We start from the raw sequence: 12,536 nt of genomic DNA, 5'->3' as shown, positions 1-12,536 counted from the left end.
GCATCAAACAGCGTTTCAAAAATGATATCTTGGGATTTGTGAAGTGAAGTGATAGATTAGCATTCAAAATTGCCACTGTAATCTAGAACAGAGCCTCTGTAAGTGATCAAAAATAATGTAAATACAAGACAGGGTTTGTTCTGCTGCTGCATGAGAGCAGCATCCCGGGCAAGTTGGTAATCCATTACTCAAATAATATTGCGCAACAAAAACTGCTGTTGCAGCTCCCATTGCAAAATGTGCCCCGTTCATGGTTAATAAATTGAACTTAAGTATTCACAGTGAAAAGTCACATTACACTGCATGAAATTGATAATCGGAGAACATATCATTTGCTGAGAAAGTAAACACTTATTAAAGAAAGGAAGAATGACACTGACCAAAAGGGTGCGGTCTTAAGGGTTAGACGTTCTGGCTTCCACATGGAGACTTTGTTCACTGGGTAAAAGGCTTGAAATATCTAGCTTAAAAGGACACTAAAGAGAAAGAAATTATTTCAGATGCGTTTGTAAGTTACCCTTCTGGAATACAAAAAGGCCACTCTTACTATGCAGAGAGGCTTGGTGAGGCAGAAAAGAAGCAAAAACAAAAGGTGGGTGACGCCGATGCCTTGAAGGGGTGACCTACAGGCAGTTCCGTTTTCAGGAGCGTCCTCACGTCACAACACAGTATGTGGAAGCAGGACATTGTGACGTTTTGACGCTCATTCTGGCTCATTCGGCCGCTTCGTATGCTGCCACTCATTGTGTGGGCCGATGTAGCAGTAGAGCGGACAACCAAACGAATGTCAGAACATCTTGCTCACCCACGTGACTATGTACTGTGTCGTGACGTCAGAACACAGTTTCCTCCTCAGAAAGTAAACTGAAACTGGCTGCAGAGAAGCAGTTATATTAAATTATTTACTGTGCTCTGAGGGTTGTCATACTTTCTTCTAGGGTATAGAGCTCTACGACATTCAGTCGGAAGTATCTAGTCGGTACCTGTTTAATGTTTTCGCACCATCTCGCCACAGCGTCGTGGACTTTAAAAGCATCTCCTTGGGCCCAGTTAATTTTTTGTCAGTAAAAATGGACTACATTGTTTTCTAAAGAACCCAAAGATTGAGCCTAGCAGCTTTCAAGAACTTTTACTGAACCATGTGGGCCCAAATACAAAATAGTACTGTGAAATCCATGACATCACGCTAACATACTGGCTCACGGGTTTTAACGGGAAGTTTAAAATAATGTACTTTACCCTCATTTTCTCTTCTACTGATCAACCTATTTCAGTGAAATTATTGAAAATAAACATTTCAAAGACTAGTTTATCAGTCTGAAATAATTTAACGTATCTCCTTAGTGTCATTTTAAAGGAGTGCTGACATAGCATGTTCAAGTTGTCATTATTTTTGCAGTACGTAATTGAAGTTCCAAATGCTTTAATTTAGCTTTAGTAGGACTTTCCAGGCAGTCACTGTAAATTGTTTTCTGTAATACAAATTTTTATTAAGTAGTTTCAATTTCAGCACCCAAAACGTGCATGAATCATAACACCTGGCTTGCTCTGTTCCCGGGAACGCTGCTGCTGGCGCACATGAGGGCCGCCAGAATAATATCATGCAGCACTCTTGCTTACTTTTTACTAGCAACACCAGCATACCTAGTCTCGTTGCTATCCAAGCCGGCAAATTTTTCACTCGCCATATTGAAAGGCCAACTAGAATGCAATATTGGGCCAAAAGAAAAAGTGTAGACTCGGACATTGCGGGTATAAAACAGCCTCTATACATAATGTCACACTTGAAAAACGAGTGGGTGCATTGTGAAGGGCTCGCAAAAGTAGGCTTTTAATGCGAAAGCATTATATGCCCTGTTACGCAAAAATCCAGTATTGTAGTCGTCAGCTTGACCAAATAATGGCATAAAAATGGCCTGTGCCAAAGAGTAAAGACACATAAAAAAATAATTGAATTTACATCATATTTCTCGGGGAGGTTCCTGTAAGCAAAGTAAATTAGTGCCTTTGAAAAGAATATAAGGTAAATTTTGGTCTGGGTGGGAAACGAACCCGGTCCTCCAGGGTGCGAGACCAGCACGCTTCCCGAATGCCACAGCCGCTCCACGGTTCTGGTTGACTAAACGTGTGCCTAGTAAGTGCATCGTTGGGCATCAGCCAATGAGTAGGAGGCGGCGCCATGTCATGAGTGTATGCAATAAAAAGCATTAATGCCCAGTTGAATGCAGCTGAGCGATCCTTCGAGTTAGGAACCCCTCGCGGGCAAGCGAACGTGTTTGAGACGCTTGGCTCGGATCGCACGACTCCTTGACATGACAGCCATGACTAGGCACCACCCGCGGCTGCTCACAGTGCGCCAAAGCATCTCGAAGGAGACGTTCTGAGACTTGCATGATAGCCGCTCACTACCACGTGCTCCGTCATCTGCTTAGGTGCTTTTAAAAGGCTGCTAGTAAGAAAATTGGACAATTGACAATTACCAGTCCTGCGGCTTTGCCAAGATTGCATCAGTAGAATATACTGCTAATTTATTGCCAATTTAATCAAAGTGTAGTTTCGTTACAGTTGGCCTCTAGTGTCGATGATGCCAGGCCTGGCATTTCGAAACCGATATTGAAATATAAGTGTTTCAGAACCTTTTTGTATATGACAAAGTCTTATCCTTTTAAATGTGAGAAACATGTGATAAGCTTTTATTAGATCAAAAATATGTGTCGGTAGTATTTCTTTAAGCTTGTTTCAGTAATATGTTCATGCATCTTGCTTAGGAAGGCAGGATATTAGTACTGTTGTTTCAGTTCAGCAACTTTTCTGTTGTTTGAATAATCAAGGACTGTATCCAGTTCCTTTCCCTAGCAATAACTGAAGCCTGACCCCAGTTGATATCGTGCTATGTGGTCTATTATACAGTACTATTCATTACATTGTATTTAAAGATAAATGAAAACCAAGGCTGATCAATCTTGTTGTTTTCCTGCTGTGAAACTCACTGGTGCTAATTCTTCACACTGTTCTGTCAGCACCTTATATTAAGGTCCCTAGATAAGTTTAAGCTAGTGCCATTCTTCCTTTCCCATTCTCCTTCTCCTGTAATCCTCTTCTTACATGGAGCACCACTGGTGCTCCCAGTAAAGTACCAAACCTCTCAGCACGCATGTAAAATCAAATAGCTTCTAGTTTGAGTCATACTTCACTTATTGTCTATACTCATTTTAAAACTGTATTTCATGCAATAAATCCTTATTCTTGCACATCTTAGCATAAGCAATGCTTTTGAAACTTTTCCAAAACAATAAACACCGCCGCTAACTGGCTAAAATACCACATGACGACACTAAGCCAATAACGCATAGACAAATAGAGGGAGAGTGCAAGAATAAAGAGGACAGTGGCTAGATGAAAGACTGGCACTACCGTCAAACTATCTAGGGGCCTTACTTTATAAGAAAGAGGCTGTGGCGCCCTCTCTGTGACTCAAAGCAGGCAGCAGAGCCTGGCAGTGTGTGACCTCCAAGATTGCTGAAGCAGCTGCATAGAAACCCTCATTTCTTGCATTTCTTTGCATGGAAGTTTGCGAGCAAGGTAATCTAACAATGTAATTTTATTTTAAGATATTCCTAATTTTATTGGAGCATACAGCAGAGAGGTTGCATACCACTTGTTGTTACAGTTGGTTATAATAACCATGATAATGTATAAACATGCACAGTGCAATAATTAAAACATCACTCTTAATAATAGGAATCAGCCCAGTTCTAAATGTTATATGAGGAACATCAAGAAGGCATTAAATATGTCATCATAGCAAAGTAGAAAAAGAAAAAGTTCCAGAAGTTTTGTGGTTACAAAAAAGCAAAAAGAGAGAAAAATAAGCTAAATGCCCATAAATAATTTTAGGAGTAACAAGTGTGGCACAATTTCTAGGGCAAGCAGTTTATTTTCGACTATAGTAATAAACTTGTGTTAATTGCAAGATATGACAGACACTCCAAAGTCATGACAAACAGCTTACCGCCATCCTTGAGTAGTGTACAATAATTGCATTCTACCAAAACTAACATTAGCAGCAGAAAGATGAAGACTAAGAAAAAAAAGGTTGAAGAGCTAGGAATCATGCACAAAGCAATGGAACAAAAGATTGCTTGCCAGTGCCCGTGTTGTCTTCCCGTAGCCCCGTTTGTTTGCACTGTTTGTTCAATATGAACTGTTCTCGTGTGTCTAGAATAACCTGTAAGCAAAGTAATTGCGGTCCTGTGAGAGAACCATGTGGGCAAGTATCGCATCATAGAGCTTTGAGAGATTAGGAATGAGATTGAAGTTTTGTGGTGCTCCATAGCCAGAAAGATCGTAAATGACAGTAGTGAATCGAAAGCATGTTTGTGCACATGACCATGGCTGGAGCAAACTAGGCAGAGCATGAATGGTCCTAGCCATTGCAGTTTCATCGCCTCCTCTATTTTTTCAATGCCAGTGCAATCGCTCACTCCCCAATGGGAGCCGTTGGTGCGCCTTAGTTCAGTGAGTTGCTGGATGCGACGCTACCCAGATGGTACGGCTGCTTGCATCATGCGTGTGTCTGAGCGCACGTTGCTGCCATTCTGGTGGAGAAGTGGTAGATGCTCCGCCCCTGCATCTGTCGGGTTATCACACATGTCAGTCTTCCTCCGACTTCCGTCGTGGGGTGCCACCCAGATGGTACTCTCCTCCACAACCGCAAAGCAGGAGCAAACGCTAGCCAACAGGGGAGAGTAGGAAAGGACGATAGGAGAGGGTGGTCAATAATTGGATTGGCCACATCTGGCTGGCATTGGAAAAGAAAGAGGAGGCAATGGTAGTTCAAAGGCATCTGTCCTCGTGTGAGTCAAGATCTGGCAGTAAAATTTTAAGAAAAGCTTTTCGGTGAAGCTGTCAAGCGGGAGTTCTGATGCAGTTTTTATGCGGCAGTGTGGTCAGCAGCAAATCAAATGTGAATGAAATGCAATGTGTGTCAGAGCCCTGAATTTGCTTTAAAACATGATGATCAATGATTATAAAATAAAGGTTACCTTGTGTGTATCTCATTCACATATACAACAGCTTGTATGCACAATTCTTCTAATCAGTAATTCATAGTTTTTGTTTCACACATTCCATTTTACTGGCTCCACATTGGAGGTAAGCCAGCAATGTGTATGGCTGCTAAGGCAGATGGAATCCTTGCTGTCATTGGTACAGCCAGGATCAGATGCAGGACACTTAGACATGGCTGAATGCCACTGCAATGGATGTCTTTATTATGAATGGTGTGTAATAAAGGGGACAACATGGCATCACCAGCACCACTATAATTAAGAATTTTATAATGGATTTGCCTGTTTAACAAAACAGAGGTGAATCCAGGGTAACCTTGGGGGGAATAGAAGTCATCAAAACTTACAAAGGAGGAGAAGCTCAATTTGTCAGTGCTGAAATACCAGCATGTCTTGAGGGAGGAATGGGGCGAGGGAGAATGCAGGTATCAATGTTACCCCCCCCCCCTCTACATCTGCTAATGTTAGAAAATAATCGATGCGTTCCTGTTCATGTTTTGGTACTTTAGCACGAAGTTATGCCAACTTTAAATCATAGCTTTGCATTGGCAACGTACAAGTCGAGCAAGTGACTGAGGACAGTGATGAGGATACGGCAGTAGAGAATAGAGTGATGGCAAGTTGATAGGGTATTTTGTTCTCTTTAAGTATATTTGGCATAAATGCTGCACCTTCCAGCTGAACGTGCTATCGCCCTTGACAATATCAGGCTGGGGGTAGTCAGTTTCTTCATAAAGCACTGTGCACACTGATTTCTAAGATAACTGATTTTTAATAAAAAAGCATCTCGGCATGGTCAGAGTAAAGTTTAATTTGTTACAGCACACCTATTTTGTGTTTTACTTGTATAAGAGACAGTTATAACAGCTTTTACTATAACAAACTAATCTTTATAGAAAGGGATACTCCAGGTCCCTCTCGCTTAAAGGTGTTTGACTATGTGTGCATGCTAAGTAACGTAACTCAGGGTAATAAAAATTGACCTCAAGCTGCCCGCTATTGCTTTTGAAGATGGCATGCTGAGAACGTTAGTGATGATGCTTATCAAACTGCTGTAAAAATACAGAGTGCCTTGTGCTTACGCCTTACACTATGAAAGCTTCGTTTCTGCATAATTATATTACACTAATATTGCGCTGTTTCATATGTTATACTTACTCTGTGCCTTTGAATTTTTAGTGTATGTACAGTGTGCGTCACCCTTGTGTAGAGCACATGTACACCGGCCGCTTCGGAGCCAGCCAGCAACGTATATTCGTAGTGGCTGGGCCCAGCCGCTACCGTTGGACGTCGCTGGCTGTCTCCGGAGCACCGCGGCAGCCGTCGTTCCCATGCTGTACACAAGGGTGACATGCACTGCACAAGCATGGTGAAAAATTATGGTCTCAATTTTTTTTTTATCCAGCCTACCACAAAATGAGTGCTTGAGTTAATACTTATGTATCAACAGCATAAGCCAATGACTAGCAGTCATGCTAAGGGCTCAGATGAAATGCTAACCTAGGTTATATAAATTCAGTAAGACATTAATTCAAGGTGAGTGCAGTTTGTATGTAGGCTTGTTTGTTTATGTATGCGCATTATGATGTATGTATCCTTTTTTTTTTTTCTTGCAGAAATGGGACACAGATCCTGAAATGAAGATGGTAATCATCAAAGCGGCATCCGGGTCCAAGGCCTTCTGCGCAGGTGGTGATGTAAAGGCCATTGCCTTGACGCAAGGCAAGGAGTCCGAACTTCGGGATGCTTTCTTCCGGGAAGAGTACCGACTGAACAACCTCATTGGTAGGTGTGCTGCATTGCTCCTCAATGAGGCAGTACCCACTGCAGGGGAAAGGGGCACGTGTCAGTACTTTATTACTGTCCGGTAAAGTGGGCTTGTGCAAATATTTGTCCTTTTTCGAATGTCACCGTCTGAAGATTCTTGCCAATAGAAAAACATGTAAATTAAGGGTGGGCGAATATTCGAAGTTTTGGAAACAAATCAAATATTAGGCGCTAACTACTATCCAATTACGTTTTTTCGGACTCCCTAGGAATCGCAAGAATGTCGGGGAAAATTGGCCAGTTCAAGAAAACAAGTGCATGCCTTTAGAAAGAGTTAAGAAAGAGTTAAGATGAGCGGTGGTACAAGCTGGAGGGGGATAAACAGCTTTTTAATCGCTATGACGGGATGAAGTGCGATGTGGAGGCATGACGTTGGTCTGGGAAAGCAGCGAGTGATAAAATTTGTAAAAAAGACACAGTCTTGCTGTTTTGCAGCAGTGCTCAAGGGTTGGAAGCTTCAGATATGACAAGTTTAGTGACGCTAGTATGGTAAGAGTAGCCAAAGTGAATGAACCTTGCTGCAAGATTCTGTATGGATTCCAATGCTGTTGCCAGGGTGGATTGGTATGGGTGCCACACTGAGTATGCGTATTCCAGTTTGGGTCGAACAAGTGTTAAATATGCGAGTAGTTTTACTGAACGGGGAACTGTTGACGGTTAGCATAGTACACAATTGGCATCATTGCTAATGCCGCAAATGTGTGAGTACCAACTGAGGTTACAGGACATGTTAATACCTAAGTACCTATAAGGAGTCACAGCATGTATTTCAAAACCGGCGATAACGTAATTAGCTGAAATAGATGATTGGTGATGGTGGAAAGTAACTAGCGTCATTTTTTGACGTTGAGAGATATTATCTAATTATTACACCAAGTTCAGTGACATTAAGGTCAGACTGGAGAGCACAAGAATCAGCATCGTTAATAATAGGACGATAGATTGCACAATCATCAGCAAATAAATTAATTTTCGAAGAACAACCTCTCAGTAAGTCATTAATGTATATTAAGAAGAGTAGTGACCCCAGGACAGTGCCTTGTGGCACGCCGGAGATAATGGGTGATAAATTAGGCGAGCATTAGTTAGCGTAAATGAACTGTTGACGGTTAGTCAGAAAGTTGTGTGTCCAAGGTCTCCTCGATTTGGCTGCACTGTTTGCACTAGTTCAGAAAAGTGCCGTGCCAGTGCAGCGCCAGTTCTTGAAGTGTGAGTGTAGCGCGACACTAGCGCTTTTGGTGCAGCGGTCAAATCGAGGACAAAAGTGCAAAAACGTACAGGCCTTCGTCTGCTGCAACTGGGCGGCTGTGGCTTTTCTTTTGTTGGTGTGTGCCGTGAGCATGTGCGTTCAAACGTGTGCGCAATTGCTACTAGTTGTAAGAACACGGATACGCTGTGCATTTGTTCAAAATGGCGTCTTTGTTGGCAACGGCTATGGAACTCAATGGCTCTGACAGTGACGAGGAATTCGACGCATCTCTTTCCGTTGCGTTGTGCAAAGTGGCACGGGTCGACCATCGCCGAATCAACGGATACCTTGAGAAGGTGACAACTGAATACTTAGACTTTGAATTCAAAATGCTGTTTAGGCTGTCGCCTGAGACTTTTGGCAGTCTGTGCTCGTGGTTCAGGTTGTCGCCATTCTACCCAAAAAGTGTCTCCGGCCATCCGCAGATCACAGCAGAAAAGACTTGCCTCATAACTTTGAGCTACCTTGGTGCACAAACAAGCATGTACTCAGTGGCAGACAGATTCGACGTTTCTGAATCATCAGTTGTGCTGTGCATGCAGAGAGTGCTCAATTTTCTGCAGGCGATCAGCGCTGAAGTGATATGCTGGCCTAGCGCTGCCGACATGGCCCGCAGCAAAATGGCCTTCCTGACAAAAAGCGGCGGGTAAGGCCCCCGCAACACCGTGGGATGCATTGATGGCAGCCACATTGAGATTCTGAAGCCGGACGACTCCACTGCATCATACATAAACAGGAAGAAGTGGGCGTCTATATCCTCCAAGCAGTTTGCAACGACCAAAACAGATTTTTGGATGTCTTTATTGGCTTCCCTGGTTCTACGCATGACGCCCAGGTGTTGAGAGAAAGCACATTCTTTGAAGAGGCTGCAGCCAAGTGCGGTGAATTTTATATACTTGAAGATTCAGCATACCCCTTGCTGCCTTGGGCTTATGACACCGTACAAAGACAACGGCTCTAGCTTTCCAACATGGAAAAAAAAATTCAACAAGTTTCACAGTCAGCAAAGGGTGGTCATTGAGAACTGCTTTGGCCTTTTGAAGCAACGCTTCAGAAGGCTATATCTTGTTGATGCCAAGACAATTATGCAGTGTTGTCTCATTGTTATAGGAGCACATGTACTTCACAACATGTGCAATTCTGAAATAGATTTCATTGCAGAACTTGCAGACCTGCCCCCTCATGATGATGTTGGCAATGATAATGAGCCAAGCGAATGCGACACATCCACATCACAGTGTGAAAGCCGAAGGTGACACATTGCCCAACATCAATGCTGAAATGCACATGGGAATAATGTGAAAACAAACTGCTGGTGTAGGCGTACTTATTTATTGCCCTCGGCAGCGCATACGAGACGTTCAAGAAGTTTCATTTTTTTCGTCGTGCTGCTTCTGTTTCGCAGCGATGGCTTCCTGCAAAACACTGATCAGGCTGCCTATCGACGAGCCCCTGTGGCGGCCTCCACCACGACCTCTCCTAGGTTCAACTTCACTTCTGCGGGGTGCTCGTACCTCCTTGGCTGGTGCCTCCTCGGCTGATGCCTCCTCAGCTGGTTCATCAGCTGGCCCATTTTCCGGCAGGATGTTTCCGCCATTCCTGTTACTTCCATGAATAAAGTTTCATTAATGTCAAGTGTCAAATTGTTTTGTAGATGTTCTGGGTACCTTCAACTCACACCAATGCTGTAAGCAGAAGCAGTGGGTAAAGTGCAAGTATTCTTACAGCTGAATACATCTTCATTGCAAAGAGGATTCAATTGCACATGGAGAAACAGACGAGGTCACATTAGTGACCTCATCCTATGATAATAAATGGTCCGTGTATGCCGTACTAATGGAAGTAGTGTTTTACCACAAAAACATGGATGCACACAGCAAGTTTAGAGTCTGCTAACAATTCTGTGCAAATAATAAATTGTCCTTGTATGCCATACTAATGGGAGCAGTGTCTTAAGTGAAAAATATGCATGCACACAATATGCAGGTTTAAAGCTGGCTAAAGGCTGTTTCACATGGCGCGATTGGGGCGAAAAAAATTGTTCTGCCGCGCACGTCGCAGAGCGATTTTCGCTCACAGCTTTCACATGCATTTACGGCTGCGCGATATCCATCGCAGCGATGCGCAGGGTTGCCTCGTGCTCACGAAGTATCCATGCCTGAATCGTTAAATAAAAACACCATGGAAACTAGTCAAATGTTCGAATTTTCCTATTTTTATTCGATAATAGAATAGGTACACCATTTTTAACGTTTAAAGGCGTTGAGACACAACAGCTTACAGATACGGTGAGTGAGGCGCTGCTCTACACCGCAAGTATGAGCGTGCGTCTTGCGCGGCGTCGGTGGGGTGGTTCCGTGTAGTACACTCTAGTTTCGTTGTTACTATGGGAGCTGCAACTTTTTTTCCTGGATGAGTATTTCCTTTTGCAGAAGAACAAACTACTGTTGAGTGTGCATGTATATAAGCAGCTGGCGCGATTTGTAGGGATGAAGCGGTTGACGACGGCGGCGATCAAGTGGGTACGTGCCTTATGTTGAAGCGGCGTCCTTCTCCCGATCTGGATAGCGTGCAGCTTCTCCTTTCAAACAAATTGTGTAAGCGAAAGAAAAAAAAATGTATGAAGCTCCTTAGCCGCAAACGCTGGTGGGTACGCCGTAAACATAGCTAGAACTGCCGCGCGACATTGCTCCACAGAGCTACCAACGCGTGGTGAAACACACATTGCCCCTCCCACATCCCGCCGATCGCTGCGACGGAGCGGCGGCGCGACCAACTTGTTGGAATCTAGTCGCGGAGAGCCCATGACGTCGCGGCGGTCGCTGAGCGACGGAATTCGCTGTGTCGCTGACTGAAAATCGCGCCATGTGAAACAGCCTTAACAGTTATGCGCAAATGCACATAAAGTGGAATTAAAATATGCTGTCAGCAAAATTTACATGCACGATCAGGTGACATTTTAAAATTGTTTTGAGGATAAGATAAAGATGATGCAAAATGCAAACTTACGCAACAATCCTCCCCGGGGCGAGCAATGCGACAGGGGTGATGTGGTGCTCCCGCTCCAACACTTCGGAAAGCTCTCTGTTAAGAAACCGCATTCGAAAAAATTATGCTGGGTCGGGACATGAGTAAAACAATGATGTGAAAACATCTGCTGCCCATACCCTTCGTACTCGCAGGCTGTACGGGAATGGCCGGATGAACTATTCTTTATTTTTGTTTTCTTATACGCTCGTTTCATGGATTTCCATTTATTCTCCACTTGCAGAGGCGTCATATGACGTCGGAACTCCTGGTTAATCTCATGGACCAGTTTCTCCCACATGGCCTTTTTGGTCCTGGAAAAAATTCATGTATTAGTACCTGGAAATTAGTTCGAACTTCGGCATTATTCAGAAAGCATGACCAAGCGCGGTTTCCGCACCTTTCTGAATCATATATGGTACAACGTTTCAAACGACGGACCGATGTGGTTTCGCGTAAACTTAATGTCGAGGTAGCGGTAAGCTCGTAAAAATTAATACAAATGACTGTGACCTGTGGGAAAATCCCGGCCTCTAGTGCACTTGGCAGCAGCTGAACCTGAAAAGCGCCCTTAACAAGATGCTGCGTACACATCCTGAAAAAAACTGGCGTCCGTGCTGCGTTACTAACAGGCGCCACTGCAGCTGTGTTATGTGATGTTTTATCGTGCATACACATCAATTACTGCAGCGTGCACAAAATTAGTAGCACTTCTCTAGTTGCCATTTTACATGTTGGCAGCAATGGAGGCGACTTACCTGAAGCCGTCGTTCTTGCCAATTACCTCCTTGAATTCCTTATATTTTGTTAAGGAACTTTGATTTGTTGGTGCTCCACACCTCGCGTTCACTGTCTGCGGACAGTGGCGGCTGCGTGGCTGCCGGCGGCGGTGTGGCTGTCGGCGGCAGTGTGGCCATAGATGGTGTGGCTATCGAAGGCATGGCCTGACTGGTGACATCAAAGCCAGCCGCTGCCACAAGCAGAGGTGAGACTGGCACTGCCTCATGTCCAATGGTGATGTGAAGGCCGTCTAAGCAAAAAGAAAAGTTGTAGCGAATCATCAAACATTGCGATTGCCAACGTGTTGAAATAACAGCACTCACCTTCTGTCTCATACAGAAATGCTCCGTCGTACTGCACGTGACAGCCATTTTCTGTCACGGGAAACACTGCCGTTTCTATGCCGTCTACCAATACCCGCATGGCCACGGAGTCGTACGCATCGTCTGCCATCAAGAGCCTTGCACTACGTGCACGAGAAAAGAACTCACGGAGAGTCTAGTGCCGAAGTGTACATGAATTCGTGCAGCACGACGTCAAATCGAGTGCCGAAGTGCAGGTGGCGCTAGCTGCACTGGCAAATC

At 44.0% G+C, this 12,536-nt stretch overlaps 1 protein-coding gene across 1 annotated transcript in view; it reads left to right on the top strand.

The window, feature by feature from the left end:
* Positions 1 to 12,536, top strand: part of Hibch (3-hydroxyisobutyryl-CoA hydrolase) — a 69,433-nt gene that overhangs the window by 2,131 nt on the left and 54,766 nt on the right. Inside the window, exon 4 of the mRNA XM_075693780.1 lies at positions 6,686 to 6,854. Within this exon, the coding sequence (XP_075549895.1) occupies positions 6,686 to 6,854 (169 nt within the window). The remainder of the gene's footprint in view (positions 1 to 6,685; positions 6,855 to 12,536) is intronic.

This window comes from Dermacentor variabilis, chromosome 5 (assembly GCF_050947875.1).
Source record: "Dermacentor variabilis isolate Ectoservices chromosome 5, ASM5094787v1, whole genome shotgun sequence".
Lineage (NCBI taxonomy): Eukaryota > Metazoa > Arthropoda > Arachnida > Ixodida > Ixodidae > Dermacentor > Dermacentor variabilis.
This window is presented reverse-complemented; position numbering and strand designations above follow the sequence as displayed.